Here is a 22,306-nt window from a genome sequence, read left to right as displayed (position 1 = left end):
ATAAACCCAGTAAACACGATCCCATTTGAAGGCAGCATTTCAGCTCATAGAGACAATTAGGCTCTTTGCACAAAATTAAAATCATGCTCTAAATTATCCATAAATAGACGTAAATGTAAACAAATACACTGTAAATGCTGTTGCTTTCGTCTTGAGTGAAGGTGCCTGAATTTAACAAAAAACAACCTTCTTGTTTTTAAGTCATCTCTTTGCCAAAGAAAACTGACAACATCCCAGTTACCCAAGTGCATGTAAACACAGCGAATGTAAAGGGTGGTGCTGAAAGAGAGAGTGCCCCTGTTCTCGGCCGGCTTCCCTTAGATAAACAAAAAAAAAAGATAAATAAATAAACAGTGGGACATCAACAATAACAACAACAGGCTCAAATCTGCCCGAGGAAACAATTAGCCAGGCAGACGAGAACCCTAAAATAGCACGGGGGTGATTATTGACTGCTGGAGTCTGAATGGAAGCCCGAGCCCTGTCATTATTTCACCGTAACACTTTCTTGACATCTTCCGAGTAATTTCAGATTGCGCCGTGTTTCAACAGACATAATTGAGGTTATTCTGGCGGGGGCTGCAGATGTTGTTCCTGTCTCAGCATAATTACACGTTCTGCATTCCGCTGGGCCTCGCAAAGGTTTATCCTCCTCACCCAAATGATACCACAAATTACCCAACCCAAAATATGCAAAGCCACAGCGAGCCATTAAACTCAACTTTCCGCTCACTTCTTCTCAGCCCGTAGAAACGCCGTTCGATTCCTTCCCTTGACGAAACTTTTCTCCTCCTAATTTTTATTCATTTTATTTTTTTTGTGAGGTTAAATGACTTAATTGCCATATTAGACATGATGTAATTAGCACTTTGTTTCTTCGGTTAACCCTCAGAGACAGATATGAACGCACAGTTACTAGAAAACTCAAGACATAATCATTTTTATTAAGCATGTAGGTGTGTGCACACGAGATGATATTATTGCCTGATGTAAAACCAATCTCGTAAAAAAAAACAGATACTGGGTATTTCATGCTGCTCCATGACGCTGATCACCAGTTAACCCCGATTACAGAGTTTCAGCTGTAATCTTTAAATGATCTTACCCGAGATTTGGCTCAAACTGCTTTGATGGAAACTTGACTGTTTGACAGTAAGCTGGCTTTAGCGTAAGCTGCTTATTCTGCAGAAGTTGGACTATCCATCGCTTTTAGGTGTGTTTTTTTTTTTTTTAAACTAATTTCAACCAATAACACAAAGAAAGAACCAATGTTTCACTCTTGTTTAATGTGCAAACAACCCGACTCACGTACGTAGCGATAAACGTGAAGTGTTTATTTTAAAGTAAAGCTCTGCCACTGACTTAACACAGTGTTTTGCAACAATAAATGTTTGATAAGTTTAGTAAAGACAGTTCTGGAGGGGTTTATATTTGTTAATACCAGCATCAATCCACACATATCCACATCTACAGAAATTAACATGTTTGCAACCTGCTAGAAAAAAACTGTTTTGGTCTCTTTAACCAATTTCTCCGTTCATGACGACTGTACATGCTGTTAATTTCTATAAAACCCACTTACATAAGTTATATACCTCAGGCTTAAAGTCATGATTAATTATGGCTTCTGCAGCTCTGAGGGAGCGGTAGGTGCAGTCGCAGCTTGCTAGCTCTGCCTCAGCTTCATCTCGTGGCCCATTTATTTATTTATTTATTTATTTTGAATTAACACGGAGTAAGATGGCGACAACCTGAAGCCACCACGCTGAGCTTCAAAACCTTTGTATATGCATAAGAAGGATCTTTATATGCAGTTAATGCTTCAAACTGAAAAGTCAATATTAGCAGAACAAATGCAACAGAAAATGTAAAGATAATGAGATGCATGTTTAGCTAATGTAAGTTTGGTCATATTATTGTGCAGACTAGTATATTTTTCGCTTATTTTTCGAAAAATCTTGTCTGAACATGGAAAAAATGTGTTTTAAAATAGTAATAGAAATTTTGGTCAGTGGTTCTGCACATTTACACATTTACATGAGTCATTTGAAACCTCCTCTGCACGGGAAAGACTGTGTTTCCACTACAAAACGAGAACATTCATTTCATAGTTTTGAAGCTGAACCTCCTGGATCTGATTCAGATAAAACATAATTTGTGAATGTATCACTTTTTTATATGTTTGCGTGTCCTTGAATGCACCACCAAGACATTTTTTTCCATCTACCCCATTAAAAGTGAATTAATTTGCATTAATATCTAAATATTCACTATCAACAGCTTAATTCCTCTCTCCAATTGAGAAACAAGCGGTAACGAAACATTTGCAGCCTTTTTAAATTCAAGTCCCTCCTCACCTGCGCCGTGAAGATTTTGGGGTTGGACAGGAAGTGATGGCGGAACACTTTGATGATGAGGTCGAGCTCTCGCAGGTACTGCCGCTCCTCGGCGATTTCAAGCCTCACCAGGTCGTCGTACGTGAGCTCCCCGGAGGACGACGGCTCCTCCGTGCACTGCGACATCAGGCCGATGTCCTCCTCCTGGTCAAACATGTCCATCAACACCTGGACGCAGACAAACAACCGGTCAGTCAGTTAAAGTAGAAGCAGAAGCAGGTCCTTCCTTCCTTTATTCATTCGTGGTGAGCTTAGTTTCTTACTTTGTCTGCACACATGGACACCTTAATGTCCTGCTGATGGATCTCAAAGTGCCGAATGTTGCCGACATAGTTGCCCGCCAGTTTGAGTATATCTGCTGATATGTATTCAAGCACTGCCACGATGTACAGGGAGACATGGTAGTCCACTTTGTAGCCCAAAACCTCCTATTAATAAGAAGAGAGAGCAGAACCAAAAACACACACGGTTTTAATCACTGAATTTAAACGGTTCACTGCAAAAGAAGAGGCAACGTTCGCTAAACTTTACCTTAAGTAATGGGTGGATCTTGTCCACGGGGAGAAGTAAAGGGTTCCTTCTCTTACGCTTCTCAATAGCTGACTGGGCGTCTGCAATGGCCCATTTATCTATGGGGTGGGGGAAAGTTTTCTGGACGCGTTCCTGGTGACAAACAAAGAGGCAGAGTTATTTTATATATATATATATATAAATACGAGGTACACAGGTGAAAGAGTCGTTGTAAACCAGGAGCGGTCTGGTAACACTAGTTTGATTTCATTATGGGGCATGTTTCAACTGATCTAACAAAACAGAACTCGATTGGATAGTCCCACAACCGACCTACAGCACGGAGCATGTGACATTAAGGCGTTCTCAACAAAACGCTTTTAATTGCCGTTTTAATTTTCGCCCTTTGAAAGTTATTTGCCGTCAACACGTTCAGCGACAGGTACGACGGCGGAGACATTTAGATCTGAAGGAATTCAAACCAACGACACGTTCGTCAACGCTCGTTCAAAAGACTCATGGATCTTTGCAGGAGCGCAGTCGGTTTCCAGCAGAGAAAGTGTCGCGGGCCAACTTTACACCCAAAAAAAAAAGTTGTAGGAGGAGGAAGTTGGTCTGGCTTCCAGGCAAGTAAAACACTGTGGTGGAAGCACTAACATTTTAGGAGTAGTTAAAAAAAGAAATGTTGAATCACCTTGGACGTTGTTTATAATGATAATTCTTTACATATTTTGCTTACACCGTTATATTTTACTAGATAATACATATATTTTTATTTCATTGTGGTTTTTAAGAGTGTTTTTTTTATGTGTAACTAAGCTACTGTGACCAAGTAGTTTCCCTTGTGGATCATTAAAGTCTGTGTAAGTCTAAGATACAGGCCTTGACACAGCAAACCGTCCCTTTTCACAAACGGCAACAAACTCTCTAGCAGCTGCACACACTGCAAACACTACAGGCAACAACTGGTTGTCTCATACGTCCTGCACCTGTGTAAAAAGCAATAACTGTTCATTCGAGCAGGTTATAATAGTTGTAAACCATCTTATATTAGCTGGGAGGATAATAAACTGAGGGACCATGGGATAAACCATGCATCCATTTTTATTAAGTAAGAAAAATAATGTTTTTATGTTCCTTGTGATCATGTCTTTACAAAATCCATAATTATTTTATTATGAAAACAATCACGTATTAATACAAATGACTAGATAACCATACAAATGTAATAACAACCACCTTCTTATTCACTAAACAATGATAAAATTATCTTATTTAGAATTAGTTTCATGGTGTTCTTTTTGTTAAGTTGAGATAATCATGACGGGATGTTTCGTTTTTTTGACAATATATCAAATTTCACATGGAAAATAACAAATTGTACCTATGTCCGAGAAAATCGCTTTCAGCCAAGTTACACATTACAAACACATTCCACCTCCATAGGAAGGTAAATCCAAATCACATGACCTGCTCCAAGGTTGACCTGCTTCTCTTCTTTAGTTATTTGATATAATATTTATATAAAGTTCTGTGTAACTCATGTGTTGATTTATCCTATGTCAAGTGTTACTACAATGCATTTATAAATAACTTTCAATTGCAATTTAATCAAACGCCACGTGGTGTTTGGTTGTAGGCGGCCATGTTGATTTTAGGCCTAAAAACAGCTAAAATGTGATCAACTATGATACAATTATATATTATAAGGAGGATGAAGAGGAAAAACCAGATCTCAGCAGTGGTCTGACTAGTGCCAACGGTTCCAGGACAAACTGGATGAGATCAACCGTCAACAGCCAAAACGATGCTTCGGTGGGTCGCGACCTTTACTTCTGTGCATTTTCCTAAACTTTACATACTGTGAGATCGTGTACAGGCCAGGGGGCATCACTGGGTTTTAAAGATGGGAGAGGAGATGCACAGGATGCGAGCGAACACACAAAATTTCACAAAAAGCAGAAGAAAAAAAACTGAGAATTTAATTATTGTTATTATTTCAGACTGTTTTTAATCACATTGCAACAAAAAACACAAGCTCCAACAGTAACTATTAATAATTAAAAATATTTTGCACTGAAAAACATGACTTAATTGCTTTAATTGAATTAATATTAACGAGTGGAGTGGATACCTTACACTATAAAGTGAAGGGAACTCGACATATTTATAATCATATATTTATTTATAACTCATATTCTGGCCATTTCACATTGAATTTTTACCTCTACATCCTGTACGGAGCGAGGCTGGGCAACACACAGCATGTTGAGCAGTTGCAGGATCAGCTCCTCAATGTGCTGGAGGGCATCCTCCTTCGCCGTCAGGTTTGGGTGGACCTGCTTCTGTACCTGCAGGTTAAAGATGACCGAGCACAGAGACAGTGATGAGAGTCATATGAGATACAACAGTCACACAAAACATTGGTTTTCATGATGTAAACTGAAACCGTGTAATTCGTTGAACTCAACATCTGGTATGATGCACCTCAGTCGGGATCACGTTTAAGTGACGTCAAGGCTGCAAGTACAGACAACGGCTGAATCTTAAAAGTGATATTTTCTGTCTTTTTCATTTTATGGTTCTTAATTACAAGTTTAGCTTTTATTTGAGCTGGTTATTTTCCAAGGTATAATCACGAATAATTAAAGACCACAGGTTTCTGTTAAATTCAAAACAATTTTTTAAATCCTTGATGTTGCTTTCAAGAAAGCTCAGACATTTGAGAGTCAGCTATGGAACATTTTAATTAAAGACACAGCTCTAATCTTCCATAAAGTAATTTTGTGGGGTTTCAGTCACCTATGTGTCTAAATCTTATCTCTTAATTGAAATCCTTAACTTGTTAATATACACTTACATTCGTGTACTCGGATAGTATTTGAAGAGACTCACCAAACCCTGAGCTTCATACAAAATCTTTCTCTAAGATTAGTCAACAAACTGAGCAGGTTATCAGTGATATCGTAGCAGGAAGTGTATGTGTTTGGATGGCACCTGGCAAAATCCTTCTTTACATTTCATTCGGAAACAAGTCACATTATGGGAGACAGGAAAACAACTATATGTGCATGTGCTTGAATGCTTCACAAAAAAATATGAAAGTGAATATTTTGCATAAAAAGTTTAATTTATCCAGATGTTTCACATTTGGATATTCGTTTCTTTAACCCTCTGGAGTCCAGAGTATAATTGGCCTTTTGGTTTAATCTTTATATTTCATCTTATTAAACGGTTATTGCCTTGTTTGGTGTCATTCTTTTCAGCATAACCTCACATGTTGACACATTTTGACAAACTGTATTAACACATTGGACTCAAAACAAGACTAAAAACATAAAATCCAAGCAGGAAAAAGTCAGATTTTTCTCTGTGAAAACCACAAACTTTAATAAACAGCAAAGGCAATTTAAAATGCAGGAAATGCCTGCATCGTGTTTTTGTACAACTATTAACAACTAGGGCTGGGTAGTATGAACAAAAAGTTATATCACAGCATTTTCAATATTCTGACAGTAACACGCTATATCAAGATATTTTTTTTTTTCAACTGGGTGACAGAGGAATTAATGCAGCAGACTGACTAAGAATGGAGACATTTTACTGTGAATAATCCACACTAGCAGTAAAACAAGTTTGCATGGCCCCATGTTATCACTGCCTTTATTTTACCATATTTATTCATATTTAAACATATGTAAATTACTATGTTTGTAATGTCAACAGCAGTGCAACCGGTTACCGTAATAACTGTAGTCTACGAGCAACATTTTTGTTTTGTTTTTTCCTCATTCACAAAAAGCAAAAAAATTGGGCACCGCTTTAGCCGAGGGACAAGTCATCAAAAAAAACGGGGACTGTCCCCTGGAATTGGGGACGTCTGGTCACCTTAAAAAAACGCAAAATAACCGACACGGCACGTTTCTTTTGTGTCGTCTTCTTCTTCTGCCGCTTAATTTCTATCTTCAACACGTCTCGCAGTGACCATGCGTGTTTAGAAGCACTACATTGAAAACGGTCCGGTCGGAAACAGTGTCTCGCGGTGCAGTGTTCCAAACATTGTGTAATCAAATACAACACCTGTATGCCGGTATATTAACAAATATATCAAAGAAAAACAAATATACTCAGTCCTGTTTACAATCATTTACAAAACTATCAGGTTTAACAATAAGTAATAATACTTTTCTTTCTCCCTCTTTGGCTGCACTCGCTCCATACACTGACCATAGTGTCAGTCTCTTTAACCATAAAGCTGCAGCGCACAAATCGACAAGCATCTTCCTGAGAAATCTGGCCGCGCACAACAGATAAAATCTCTTTCCACAAAGGAAAGAATTCAGCCTCAAAACAATCTGCAAGACACTGGAGGAACAAAAATAAAAAAATGAATTCAAAGCTGAGCTCTGTCTTCTGCTGCATTATTATTATTTATTATTATTATTATTATTGTGGCACCCAGGTTTGCTCAGCAGCGGCACACCAGCCTGACAGAAGGTGTGGTTTCAGGTGCAGACGGTGCAGAAGGTGTGGCTTCGTCAGGTCTGCAAGCAGAGCGGGAGAGGGAAGAACACCCCCCCCTCCACACACAGCTACCCTGCAGCCTCCCGAAAGTTGTCGTCATTCGGGCCGTGCCCTCTCGCAGGAATGCTGTCAGTTGAGATACTATAATAGCACCCGAAGCCGACTCAGAGGGGGGAGGAACACGAGGAGCGAGAGCGAGGGGTGGATAGAAAAGCCTCGCATTTTACTCGAGGTTCACAAAAGCCCGGCCTGTTCGCACGCCACTGACGGAATTACCCTGGCGTATAGTAAAGGAGGAGACTTTATGATGACAAAACGTTGCCCTCGGATTAAGGAATGTGAGAGGAGAGTTAAAAAGGTCAACGCTGACCGGGCTCCGTGCATTCTTCTTCTCTGACTCAATAGCGGCAGCGGCGGCAGCAAGCAGGATGTCCCCTCTGTCTCAAGTTTGAATTCACGTCTTCGTGGGATGGAATAATCAATCAGAGGGTGAAAGAAAAGTTAGAAAAGACCCCCGTCCTCGATCTGATTCACTGTACTCGGATGCTTTTGTTCAAGCAAATGGGAACTTTTTTAAAATATTTCTCTACGTCATTTCTGTTTTGATGCACGCTCACAAGACCTGACGGCTATAAATAAGCTGTAAAACTCCATTCGGAAAGTTTCTAAATACATACATCAAAGCAGAAGTAGGTTATGAGATTCGGTCCTTTCAACCGCAAAATAGGCACTTGACCAAATTCCACAGGACACCAGGAGCTGTGAGTCACCACACTGAAACTACGGGGGTTTCCCTCCACTCCATTCACAGAATAGTTTCTGAGAGGCCCACGTCCAACGAGTGTCGTCTATCTCCAACAATGTCAGGATGGGAGCCGGAGCAACAAAAATACACAGAACCCAATGTCATCTGAATAAGATCACGGTCGTCATAACAGAAAGGGGATTCAAATAAAAATACGCTCGGCTACACAGGGACCAACGTGAAGCTGCTGGATCCTCCTGCTAGAACTAAGGAGGAAAACTGTGTTAATAGATGGAATATTTACATTATTTGTCCACTTTTTGTGTGAATATTTAATTTATCTTAGTATTATAGGATAATTAAAAGGGGAATTATGTTTATTTGGAACAAAAATGGACAGTTAAATGAGTTTTTCTTTACTTTTTTTTAGACATTTTATAGGCCAAACAAACAATAATCAGGATTAATTAATAACAAAAATAATAAGAATAAAATTGAAAATATATAATAAACATAAAATTCAGCTCTGCTTGCATCAAAATATATTGTAAATATTTCACATAATCTTTCAAGGAGAAAATATTTAAAAAAAAAATAATAATAATTTAAAAAATCTGTAGTTACAACTTTTCGGTTTAACTGTTTAGTCTGTCCTCATTATTATTATTATTATTATTATTATTATTATAGGATAAGTTTATTTGGAAAAACAAGTCATTTAAATGCATAAATTAAGAATATTGTCAGTAGACTAATCAATGCTAATAATAATGAAGTATTGTATGGTAAAAGTTTTAAATATTGCAATAATTGAGACTGAAGTCAATTAAAAAATCAAATGGTGCTTATATATACAAATGATCATTATATTATTAATATCTTAATACAATATTTAGCGTAAATGACATTATTCACCTTTTAGGGACCAAAAAAAAACAAAACAAATGGATTAATTAACAAAAATAATCAGAAAGCAAACAAATACTGGCAATAATCTCAGCTGCAGCTCTGCCTGTTTTAATATATATATACTGTGATATATAATATATGCTGGTTATAAAGTGCCTGAATCTCTGGCCTGAAATGACACATGAAAACATCGTACAGCCGAGCTCGTCTCGCTGCAGGAGTGGGAAGCAGAGCGGCTCCGTGTATTTACAACTCTGCTGCAACTCGATCCTAAAGGGCGACGGACTAAAGCGCGATCTAGTGTGAGTCGGCGGCACGGACCAAGTAGGAACCCTGTGAAAGTGAAAGCAACCGCACGGACCGATGGCAGGTCAACTCCTGGGTTTGAAAAGAACTAAAAACCCAAAAATGAAATGGGTTGGAAAAAAAACAAAAACAAGATCATCCCCGTAGACGCACGACAGCAGGTGAATTTGTACCAACGCAACGTTTTCACCTGCTGTAAATCGAGAAAATGATTCATATATATAATAATATAATGTAAATGGAGTAAACAGCAATGTCTTTAGTCAATTAACAGTTAATAATTGACAATCCAGCCATAAAATTATGACCACCAGCCTAATTCTGGTGCCAAAAACAGCTCCGATCCATCGAGACTTGGACTCCAGTAGACCTCCGAAGTTGTGCTGTGGTAACAGGGACCGAGACGTTAGCAGCAAGACCCACATGTTGGGAAGGTGAGGTGAGGATTTATTAGTCCAGAACATCCCACAGAAGCTGGATTGGATTGAGAAGTGGGGGAATTCGGAGTCACTCCTGACTCATTTATCCTCTGTGACGAGGATAATTATGCTGTTGAAAGAGGCCAAAACTGTACCAGGGAAATACAGCTGCCACGAAAGCTATCGACACGGTTCCCAACAGCGCTTGGGTAGACGGTACGTGTCAACATTGCCCAAAGAATCAAACTGCCTTGTTTGTGCCAACCAGTCAACAACATTTGAATCTGGTCACTCAAGTCACTCAAATCCTTCCACTTGTCCACTTTCTCCGCTTATAAAATCAACTTTGAGGACTAAATGCTCATTAGTGCCTCATATAAAGGCACACACAGTGGTCATAATGTTATGGCAGATTGGTGTATCATCATGAAGTAAATATTAGATGAGAAGAGATGAAAAAAATAACCTAATAACACATAAAAAGTGTGTTTCAAACAAACTATATATGAAAAAAAACATGCAGAATATCGCAATATCATAATATCGCAATAATATCGTGACTCAAGTATCGCGATATGTATCGTGAAGTAGATATAGTAGGATGGTTGTATGGAGAATATACAATGAGGATAATTGTTATTTGCACAAGATGACAAACCCCTAAATGGTTTTTAGCTTAGATGCCGCCATGCCAGCTACAGTGGCACTAGCTTCCTGCCATACCACCGAAGCTGCATCTCGATCATATGTAAAGATTTCACGCACTATCGCGCCGCGCCACGTTAAGGTGTTCAGTTTCATGGGTCAGCTCCATTAAGAAGGGAAAGGCCGGCGGTACAGGAAGTCCCAGCGCTCGCTCACTCGCTCACTCTCACTTTTCCGCCTCCCTCCTTTTCAACCTCCCACACAGAGCGAAGCCTCCCCCCTCCCTCCCTCCCATCCCATCCCCTTCCCATTCCCTCCTCGGGGGAGAGCAGATCATAGCGGCAGACTGAGAGGTATTGACGTGAGCGTAGTACGAGGAGGCGGCGGCAGCAGCAGCAGAAAGGCTGATGCTACACACTCAGACTGGAGGCAGAGCCACAACGCAGACACAAACATATACAATAACTCATTTACCCACAGTGTCCCGGGGTCACGTTAAAATTATTCATTCGATTATTATTCCACTGTAATTTAACGACAGGAGGAACGGTCCCGATCAACAACGCCGGTGCCCAACGTGAATTTGTGAAATAATGAAAAGTCTCGACATCCTGTTCAAACGCAAAAGGTTATTTATCTGGAACTGAAACCAAACCACATCTAAAACGTTTAATGGAAACATCTGAACGCCGTTATTTCTTCTTACAGAACTATATAAAAAAATGCAGCGGCAACGTATAAACAAAACAATAACAAAGTTGACACAGACGTCACGTGGCTCTAAAATGACGCCTCCGGTCCAGTGACATATTATTTTGTTACATGTTTTGTTGATGATTGCAAGAAAAATGATGCCTATTAATTGGATGAAACCTGACTCTCCCATGATCGGGTTACAGAAAGTAAATATATGACCAGTTACAACTAAAAGTACATATTTTTACCCCCGTTCTCTTATTTTAATCATCATTTGACTTATTTTTTTTTATTGTTCCAATTATCCCTTTATAATATACGTCCTCTACCTTTATACTGCGCTATCCCTGCATGACAGATGCAACCGAATCTCAAGAGGTTTTCCTATTTGTTTTCTTTCAGGATGTTAATTATCTGTTAATGTGCGTTAAAGTAAAATAAAAAACATGCCGCCACAAGTCGTCTCTCCTTGGGTCCTTTCCTCGTCTCGTCCTTTCTCATCTTAGGTGAGAAGGCTTAATGGGCGGTTTAGACTGTAGCTGTAGCCATGGCGACGGCCCGGACCTCGTGCAGACCTCAGCGGCGCGATTTGACGTCTCCACACTCTGATGAACTGATTTGCATCAATGGAGACTTTAACAACATCGAGGAGGAGATTCGTAGAGATGCAAACATCTGCACGACTCGTTTTCAGTCGCCGCTGTTTGAAAGCGAAGCCGATAGTGAGAAAGAAAAAATTAATCCGGACTGGGTGGTGTTTTTTTTTTACAGAACGAGCCAGACTGACGAGTGGAAATGGTTCGCGCCGGCGTAGGCTACGTGCGTAGTAGGTTACGCCGTCTACGTCCTGCGGTGTTTTAAATGAGCCTTAACGCGTGAGGGGGGGGGGGGGACAAAAAAAGGCAATGATGCACAAACTGGGACGTATTCAGTGGGAGGACGACTCGACATAGCGGAGGACGGAAGATGCCGAACGTTTTGCAATATCTGTTTTCCATCACTACAAAAAAAACACTGTCAAAGTGATAGACAACTAGAAAGCTAGACGATAAGTCAACAACTCAAATGCTCGTCCTCTTTCATGTCTCCAGTGTCTCCTTCTCACCGTCCACTGAAGTGATTTCAGTAAAAATATCTGTAGTCGAGTATTTATCAGCTTCAACGCAAGTGCACAAATATAGAAGTAGACTGAAGCAGGACGAACACAACCTCTGGTATGTTGTAGTTAAAGCCAAAGAAGCAAGGTGCCCAAAATCTAAAAAAAAAAGGCCATTTATAATAATTTAAACCTGATTTTATCCAGTTAATGCTGCACATTACTGATATAATAGATACGAAGATACGAGCATGAACCGTTGTAACTTTAAGACTATTTTATAGACAAAACACTAAAAAAACAACAGATTAACCGTCTTTTAAGATTCATTTTATCGACTTAATTTTATCCATTTGAAGCAAAAGCACAAAAGCCGTGTTTATAAAGACCATTTTAAACTTCTACAGCGATCCAGAGTTTTGGCAACACGTATCTGGGTGTGTGTGTGTTTGAAAGTGTCTTCCCACTGTACACACTTACACAGCATCTTAAACACAACACTGTCACGTGGTCCCGCCTCAGCCCACGGAGGAAAATTAGATCCGACGTCAAAACAAAGGAGCGAGCTGTGCAGCCGACTGGATAAAGTTAAGGAAAAAATAAATAAATAAATAAATAAATAAATAAATAACACACAGGCTTTTCTCCAAACATCTTCAACCGCAAACATTTTACCTCAAATAAAAACTGATGTGGAAACTGACAAAAACTTGCTGAGTTTGTGATTAAGCTTTAATAAATCTGTGCAGAAACTACAGTGGATGTTCAGGGATTTTAAATAATAATAAAAATGCAGGTCACTAGAACAAAGGTTTTCAAAAAACGGGCCCTGCATCCAGTTTCCATATCTCTGTGCACATCTGAGCTGTAACGCGCGGCGCGATCAGGTGTTACGTGCGCTGGCTGCAGGAGAACGGAGGTAATAATAGAGGCAGGACGGTGTTAATACAGGGTTAACATTTCTAATTCGATTGATTATTCTCCAGGCTGTGTATATGAAGCTGCACGAGGCTCAGGTTGCAGGTAATGCGGCGTGTGTGCGTGCGTGTGTGTGTGTGTGTGTGTGTGTGTGTGTGTGTGTGTGTGTGTGTGTGTGTGTGTGTGTGTGTGTGTGGTGGGGGGGGCTTGTTATTATACCCGAGCATGTGTCACTGTTTTGTGATTCATGCCATGACATCATCTGCCATTACAACTAGACCGTCTGGGGAACCATAGGCCACAGATCAACCCTGAGACAATAGGCACATACACACATGTGTACATAACGTACACACAATATTACACTCGTCTCCCAAAAAAAATTAGGTACACGAGTGAAAACTAATGCATTTTTATATAACAATCCTGCCTCGTGACTCTTGTTGTCGTCAGTTTATATTGTAACGCGCCTCAGAAACGTGATGAAAATTAAAAATAATGGCAGCATGTATCAGGACAACACAATATAAAAAGAAATACTAACAGCTTTCTGTTGTTTTAAACAAATATTTGACACTATAACCGTCATAAAGCTAAGATTTGAACAACGCTTTCGGTTTCCACTGGTGTACCTAATGAATTGGCAACTGAGTGCACATTGTTTAGACACAAACAAGAACCTGCGCGTACGCGACAAGTTAATTAAACCTCCTGACGTTTATCTCGCATTCAGGTGCTAAAGACGGTAGCTGGCTGAAAATGCCCGCGAGCATGCACATGGCCCCGCGCTGACCCCGGTCTGGAGCGACCCGCTTGACCCCTGCCCCGCATCCACCCATCCTCTGCCTGAACCCACGTCAGAGGACGAGCTGATGCTTCAAATATTCTGATTCAAAGATCCTGGGGAGGGGTGGAGAACCCTGTGTTTTTAATCGGACGGCCTGGGGGGGGGGGGGGGGGGGGGGGCACAGGAAATACAACCTGTTACCAGGGACATCCTGTCATCAACACGCACGCCGGCCTCATCCCGGAGGTGAAGCAACCCACGGCTGCACAAGATCAAGGAGGTGCACATTATCTCATGTTGTGCGTTTACCATTTCCACTCTGACTGCACAAATCCAGAGGAACTTTTTCCACACACGGTTGTATTTGGCGGAGATTAACGACTGCAAAGAAGAAGTGAATGAAGTCACTTCCCAAACCGGCCTTTAATTATTAGGGGCTGCAACTAGTTGTTTTCATTACTTATTTTTTTGACCATTTATAGCTATAAAATGAACTTCGCTGAACTAATAATTCACATATAATCAGAGTTGTTATTGTTTTTATAATAAAAATATCATCATGTATTCATTCACCAAAGCAAAATTATATAATAATTTACAAATACACATAAATGCTCAATTTACTGTTAAAATCAGCAAATTTCCAAACACTAGCAGCTGAAGATTAAAGTCTTAACTGTTTTCCTATGACACGTTATGATAATAATCAACGAAACTAACGACATAAATGTCAATGTTTACGTTCATCCAGAGTCAGATCCCACCGCCAGGTATGTTCAACCTCCTGAGACCCTGCGTCCTCATATGAGGACGTTGAGTTTCGGGTTTTGTGGCAGCTCATTCTGCTTCATTTAAACTTTTACCCTCATAACTAGACACTGGTTGGTGTAAAAACATGACAGCAGCCGATTTATTCTACAGCCGATCATGGACAAGGTTCAAAACCTCGGCAAATTTTGCAGGTGAAGTTTGTTTATTTTTATTAACTAGTTGACAGACAAGATGCAACTAGATGACGAGCTAAAACTTGGCTAATTAGCAAGCACTTAATTGAAGACATTGGGAATTCAGACACGAAAATGAACAGTTTTCTATTTTTCTACATGTTGGTGACTTTATTATAATATTGAATAGCGAAATAATCCCCGTGTCCACACATGAGGACATAACTTATCCCAGAAAACTATTTCCTGTTCAAAGACGGTGCTTTAGTTTTTATAGTTCTTTTTATTTGCTAATCCCAAATAAAGAGACACGGAGGAATTAAAAACACATAGCGAACAAAAGCTCAGGGTTCAGGAGGTTAAAATGTACGAGCATCTCAACAGAGTCGATCCCCTGCTTTTACAACTTTGAAAGATTCTCTAAAGCAGACGCTAAACGCTAGCACAGCACCACTACGGGCCAATAAAACCAAATAATGTAGATTTACAGCACTGTTTTATGCTCTAAATGGTTGTAAACTACCTCTTGGAGATAAATAAAACAGAATACCGATAAAAATCAACACGATCTACACTAATTCATCTTAACACCTTTTAAAGGCACGTGTATCCTGCATGAGTCTTGACTTTTGTAATAATTAGTATCAGTAGGTTTAAGCTAAGATTCACGTAGTTTCTCCATTTATAGAATTAATGTCTTAACATGTAAAATAATAATTTGTAGCCTTAACCCTGCAGGATGTTTTAGCAAAATAAGAAAAATAAATGGAAAAGTGGTGCAAGGAGACGAGCGGTAAAGTTTGCACATCGATTTCTCTCACCTTGATACTTAAAGCATAACATACGAATGCCGACCTAAACAAAGTTGTTGCATATAGTGAATCTTGTCGATGTAGACGGATTTGAGATAAATGGAAAAACCAAAACCTCGACCGTGGAGGTGAGTGCAAAGATCTTAGATTAACACAACTCTACATGGAAAGAAAAAAAAAAAAAAATACAACCTCAGACGACATAACTGGTGGAGGATTACATATATAAAGTTACACAACTAGCTAGTGCAGGTCATAAAGATATTTGCGAGCGTGCCAAATCTTCCAGCAGACAATGCCGCCAAATTGCGATGGAGCAGAGTCAACTTAGGTCACCTTCTTAAAGTGAGAGTTCGTTTATCTAGACAGAGAGATGTAGATATAAGGTAGAGCTGAGGTTATAAAAACAGACAGACACAAATAAAACACATCTGACGCGGTGAGACTGGTTTCAGGTAGTAGGCACTTCTGCTGCTGCTGCTGTTGTTGTTATTGTTGTTGCTTTTTTTCCCCCAGTGCCCAATTTAATGCAAAAAAAAAAAAAAAAAAATATTAAGATAAAAGAAGTGAAAATAAACTCTCAGCTGGAAATGTCTGTGGGAAACTTAAGAGCAACTTTCTCGGGCAACAATGCACAAGTAAACGCATTTGCTGATTTCTCAGAAACCTCTGTGGTCAGACTCGAATGAATTCTTCTGCTATTCTCCACTTCCTGCCTCTATGTTACTTTCATTTACTCCCGAAATGTTAACTTCAGCAAATCTGACTCTCTTGGCTGTGTAAATATAAAAACACGATAGATGACAGATGTAGCAGCACACGCTGCGTGTTATCACAAACTTACTGCACCGTCTGACGCTGAGGCGACAACCGCTCCGTCTAGTCTGGGTTAAATAAGCAACAAAACCGTCGGGCTAAAATAAAACAACTATCTCGGCTCGAAGTGAAGTCACCCTGTCAGAATTTAACCGACTGCTCAGGTTGGCAGGATTAGAAAGGCAACACACACACACAGACACACACACACAGACACACAATGCGAGGCTTGTAACCCGACCAATAGCAGCTTTAAATGTTGGCCTGGTCCTCGTGCAGCAGAGCAGCCGTGAACTCAGCAGCACGGCGCTGCCCGAGCTCAACATGGCAATGGAATGAAACTGGACCCCGCGAAAGCTCTGGCCCGACTCCCGATGCCAGCGAAAAAACAGCAGACCTGGGGAATGCACAGTTATTATTAACGCCAGCGTGTCAGCGGTGAAATAACGCTCTCTCGCATAGCACCAGACACGAGCCGCGGGGATTCAAGAATAACCAGACGGGAGCCGAGAGAGTAACGCTGAAATATCACAGAGAACGGCGAAACAGACGGAAATACAGACGGACGAGCGAGGCTGCGCGAAAATAGTCCGCGTCGTTGACGTCAAGGCAGGCGGACCGCGTTCGTCAAACAAGCATCGAGAGGACACGAGTGTTTTCTGAGTAGCAGTCAGTTCACCCTTAGGTAAAACCACCACAGACGGACACATTTCAAACTTTAAACCAACACTTTCACTATTAGATGCACCGTAAAAGTTAACACAGCCAAGAAAGAAAAGAAATAGTCCCATGACTTGTAGCCGTGTTATTAGTCTGCAAAAGTTTGCTAACAGTTTCTAGGAGCGTTCGAATAATGGAAAATGGAAACATACGTGCAGATAAATGGGAAATAAGTGGTCATGCTAGACATTAAGCTTCTGTTCTCTGAAGTCTTTGTCGAGTTCTTGTCTGAAAAATAACCCAAGTACCGAGAATCAGACAAGACACAGGACTAGTTTGGATACTGATTTTGCAAGATTGGTTTTTTGATTCTTGGTTGAGATGCTCAACACGACAGAGTTAAGGCCTTTTTGTGTGCAAAAAAAAAATAAAATGGACGCGATATTGACGCTTTGTTGCAGATTTGTTGTTTGTCTTTCTCTTAAGCGTCACCGCATTGGATATTCGTTAACTGAGCGAGACAATGAGAGACTTAACAGAATCAACACAACTGGGAAACTAAGATAAACATTTATTCCACGCAAACTGAGGCACGTATCGATTATCAACGCACGGCTGCAGCCCTAATTTTGCGTTTTCCTGCTTTTGCTAAGCGGCGATGACAAGATATTAGAGCAATTCAACAAAAGTCGGGGAAACATTTTTGACTTGAGACACTGTTTCACTGGAAAGTGCAACTTAAGTTGCTTCCCACCTTTACCATGCATGTTACAGGTGTGCAACTAATCTTGCATTTCTTATATGTAAATAGGTCAATGAACAATTACTTTTATTATGACTCAATCTGTTGATCAATTGTTTGTCCGAAAACATGCCGACTGTCTTCAAATCACTTTTCCTGTTTGACTAATGGCCCAAAATAAAAAAAATATTTCATTTACAACGGCGTAAAACAGAGAAACGCAGCACAAACCTCCAATCTGAAAAGCTGCACTAGCTTATCTTTGGCATTTGGGCTTGATAAATTAAACACTTAACTGATTATGAAAGCAACCGGTCATTAATATTCTTGTCAGTCAACCAACAGGCTCAGTCATGCCTCAGCTATCGGTCAAACGTCAGTAAATAGAAGCGGTTTCTAGACGGTTCAGCGACCGACGACCACCTGGAGCCGACTCCTCCTCCTCCTCCTCCTCCTCCTCCTCCTCGCGATCGGGGGGTTTACTTCCCCGCTCCGTCTCTGAAGACTAATCCAGCCTCTAAACAACAACCTTAATGGTTCTCGGGGACGTAGTCATCCGCCACGGCTCATTTCTGATAAGGAAACACTCTGGTGGACAGCTGTGAAAAACAGCGAGTCACAGTCTGCCAAAAACCATAACAAACCTCTCTTACGTCAATCTCTGACAGGCATTCCCTCCGGCAGTTGTGCGGCAAGTTGAGACAATGAAACTGTGGCATGACCCACCACCTGCTTTCTCAGTTTCACCTGATTCATCACTGCATTTCTAATGTAATGCGGACAACTGACAATAACAGGGCTGTGTTATTTATAAACGGCAGGTTGCTGTATGGATAAATCCAAGGCTGGTTCCCTTCCACAGAAACAGTGCTGCTAAAATCAACACGTTTAAAGCATATGTCATAACAGTATTTAATTAAAACTATGCCATATTTGGTTTAGGGTCAGATTAGAATATGAGTATTTTATTGTAATTTCAAGTAGAAAGCAATATAAAAAAATGGGGGGAGGTTGAAGAACTCTATGAACGTGCAAAAAAAAAAAAAGGTTAGTCATACAAACAAGTATTTTTAAAGAAAACAGTCATACATCTTTCATGCAGTGAGAATAAACTTGTTCTGCAATTCTTTCATCTATTTTAAGAACGCAGTCAGTATTTCCGACAATGTCTCATTCCAAATAAGTCCACATGCTGCAAAGTTTCTGCTGCAGCGTCCTGCGTTTTAAAGTCTCATTCTTTAAACTCAGCAGCACCTGACAAGACGAGTCCTCGGCTACGTTTTTTTTTTTTTTTTTTTTACACAAATAACACACTGAAATCATCCCGATTAGATATCAACCGTTTACGTGGACGACAAACAAAGCAATCAGAGATAATTCATGCATTTGCAAGCCCTGTCGGCTGCGCGGAGTATTGAATCTGCCGTAAATACAACCAAAGCAGAAGAAGAAGAAACGTTTTTTCCTGACACTGAATTCACTCAATAGAAGAAGAAAAACAGAGGCGTTCAAAGGGGAAACGTGAGCGTTGCAAAGAAACGTGGAGCGAGAGGATTGATGATGCAGATCATAAGCACATCCTGTAGTTTGGGTTAACCTGAAACCGCATCTATGCTACCAAAATCTGCAACACAGTTTGCCTTTCCACTCGGAAAAAAAAAACAAAACAAAACAATGCTTGCATCTTCGGGTCAATGTATTCCAACCAGGTACGGAAAATGAGAAACGTCCCGTCTCTTCTCCGAATAACAGAACGGTTTCTCCGCAAACCGACGACTTTCGAGCCGCGACCGCAAAAACGTTCAACGAGGTCGGCCGTGACGAGATGTCACAGGTTTTGCAGGAGAAACGCGCTCAGATGTCAGACGTCAGCTCCAGACCGTCATGACTTTGCAAGCCTGAGCTGAAAAGAGCCGAGGGATGTGGCCGGATCAGAAAATAGAAAATTAAACCTGGTGACGATGGGAAGAAGCCCCGAGATGATGCAAGAACAGGGAAAGAGAGGGACGACCAAAGGGGAACCGATACAGGTCAGTGCTGCTGACCAAGGAGATTAAAATCAAAAACGTTTCCCATCCGCGCAAGTTTCAATCAAGTTCGCAGGAGTCGAGTTTCTTTTCTTCGAAAGAGAAAACAGATGCGTAAGCACCGCAGAGCTGGTTGCGGGAGGCTTCTGCTTCAGCGAGGATGAGACATCTCCTCTGTTTGGCGCACACCTCGAATGATGTTTCTCTGCAGGCATCGGGGCAGCTTCCCCTGGTATTTTAACCTGCGCCGCTCTCGCGATTACACACACACACACCCTCCGCCAGCAATGCTCGAGTTACTGTAAAAACTGCTTCAACTTCTTCAAAATCACCGCAGGGGGGGGAAAAAATATTGTTAAAGGGAACTTGCTCGTTAAAACGAAGACGTCGGAGGAGGAGTGTTGCAGAAGAGGAGCGCAGCAGTTTCAGTATCTCCAAAACAATGATTAGTGATCTGTCTAAACATTAAGCTTAGTTTGATTGATTCGAGTCTGAGCTGGGTCACGTAGCAAAGGTTGCACAGTGATTTTTCTTTTAATATAACGTGAGGTTTTAATTAAACCGGTACCCGGCTGTAATGAGGATTTAAGGATCTAATGAGGGTTGAAACACCTTCAAACACTTTTTTTTTTTTTTTTTTTTTATCTTTGGGGTAAATTTGACAGCAGCAATTTAAACCTGTGACAATTAAAAATAAAGAAAAATCTCAAGTTTATGTTTGTTTGTTGACAACCTAATAATACCTGTTACATGACTATAGAGAAATATCACCTTAGTGTTGTTATCTACAACATTTAGTGTGAAACATTATGATCACAACCACTGTCAAGCATAATTATTATATCGGGGCTGGTGTCCTCGTTAAATAAGGAAACGTCATTAATTATGGAGCAAAAGAGAAACTCATGTTAATGAGATATATATATATTTGGAGACGTTGGGGTCCAAAGATAATAATAGAGAGAGCGCAGTAATCACCTTTCGTAAAGCTTGCACGAAGAGGCCTCTCCATTTGTGACTGTTCTCGTCACTAGAAAAGTCGTAGATCTGCTGGGGCTGCATCGCTGTAGCGGCTCCTGGCCTTGCCGTGATCCGGGCTGAACTGTCAGCATCGGCCCCGGATAGATAGTAGTCCTTCTGGGTGGGTCAGTCCAGGGCAGGCACCGTGGAGGAGGAAGGGGATAGTGGTGGTGGTGGTGGTGGTGAAGGTGGTGGTGGTGTTGGGGAGGAGAAAAGTCACAACTGTCTCGCTTGCAAACGTGAAGAAAAACACTAAAGCACAACCCGAGTCCAGAGTCGAGCCGGTTGAAGCGGCCAAAATGCAGCTGGGTTTGAAAATAAGCACATGTAGCAATAAAGTTGAGGCGCTAGCTCGGCGGCTAACGCGGCTAGCCCTGCCCGCTAACTGGAAAGCTAATAACAATGTCGCTAAGTGTCGTGCTCGCCGCTTTTAAAAGCGCATAACAGGCACGTTAAGTCGAGACACGGGAGGCCAGCGTGTCGCCGGCGAACCACAGCCACGAGTCACGTTTGGTTATTTCGCTGTTTTTGCCCAAACACCTGTAATGAAAGGTAGCAGGCTAGCCTTTAGCCGACTAGCTCGCCGCTGGCCTCGCCGCTGCGCTCCGACTCCTGTGTTGTGGCACACGACCCGTTCAGCTCCAAACAAGGCACACTTTCTCCTGAGCCTCTTCCCTCGCGTTTAGTCATCTTCTCCGCGGCGATAGGACGACTAAATCCGGAGCAGGATAATCCCAGGGGCGAAGCGCGCGGTCCGAGGCATGTCTCCGTCTCCGCGTCCGTCTCCGTGTCCGTGTCTGCGAGTGAGTGAAAGCGGAGCAGCTGGAGACGAGTCGAGGTGTTTTTGGTTTTGAGAAGTCGAAGATGTTCGTACCAACTCCTCTCTCTCTCTCTCTCTCTCTCTCTCTCTCTCTCTCTCTCTCTCTCTCTCTCTCTCTCTCTCTCTCTCTCTCTCTCTCCGTGCGTCCTGTCAGCCACGCACGCTGCGTAATTGCACATTTTATCTTATAAACAAAATCAAATAAATAATAATAATAATAATAAAAAAATGAAACCCCAAAACGAACCAAAACAAGAGGCCTGTGTTAAAATATAATAGCACCTGAACTTTATTCAACATCGAGCCTTTTATTTTGTTTGTGGATTATTTGTTGTTTTCCATTTTTATCCGACCTTTTTTGCGTAATTGTACTTTTTCTGTATATATTTTGTAAAATAAATAAATAAAAATAAAAAATAAAAAATTGTCGCATGCAGTTATGCACAGGGAAATGTATTGTTGTACCTGCAGCCAGTAAAAAGTAAACACACATAGTTAAATAGGTAAAATAAAA

The 22,306-nt window shown here is 40.9% G+C and overlaps 1 protein-coding gene across 1 annotated transcript in view; it reads right to left on the bottom strand.

Moving 5' to 3' along the window:
• sos2 (son of sevenless homolog 2 (Drosophila)) overlaps window positions 1-21,851 on the bottom strand; it is a 45,127-nt gene extending 23,276 nt beyond the window's left edge. The window contains exons 1-5 of the mRNA XM_047610733.1: window positions 20,931-21,851; window positions 5,132-5,257; window positions 2,928-3,059; window positions 2,660-2,824; window positions 2,358-2,564 (exon numbers count right to left, since the gene is read on the bottom strand). Coding sequence (XP_047466689.1) covers window positions 2,358-2,564; window positions 2,660-2,824; window positions 2,928-3,059; window positions 5,132-5,257; window positions 20,931-21,014 — 714 coding nt within the window. The 5' untranslated portion in view covers window positions 21,015-21,851. The remainder of the gene's footprint in view (window positions 1-2,357; window positions 2,565-2,659; window positions 2,825-2,927; window positions 3,060-5,131; window positions 5,258-20,930) is intronic.
• Window positions 21,852-22,306: the final 455 nt, after the last annotated feature.

This window comes from Mugil cephalus, chromosome 17, assembly GCF_022458985.1.
Source record: "Mugil cephalus isolate CIBA_MC_2020 chromosome 17, CIBA_Mcephalus_1.1, whole genome shotgun sequence".
Taxonomy (NCBI): Eukaryota; Metazoa; Chordata; class Actinopteri; order Mugiliformes; family Mugilidae; genus Mugil; species Mugil cephalus.
This window is presented reverse-complemented; position numbering and strand designations above follow the sequence as displayed.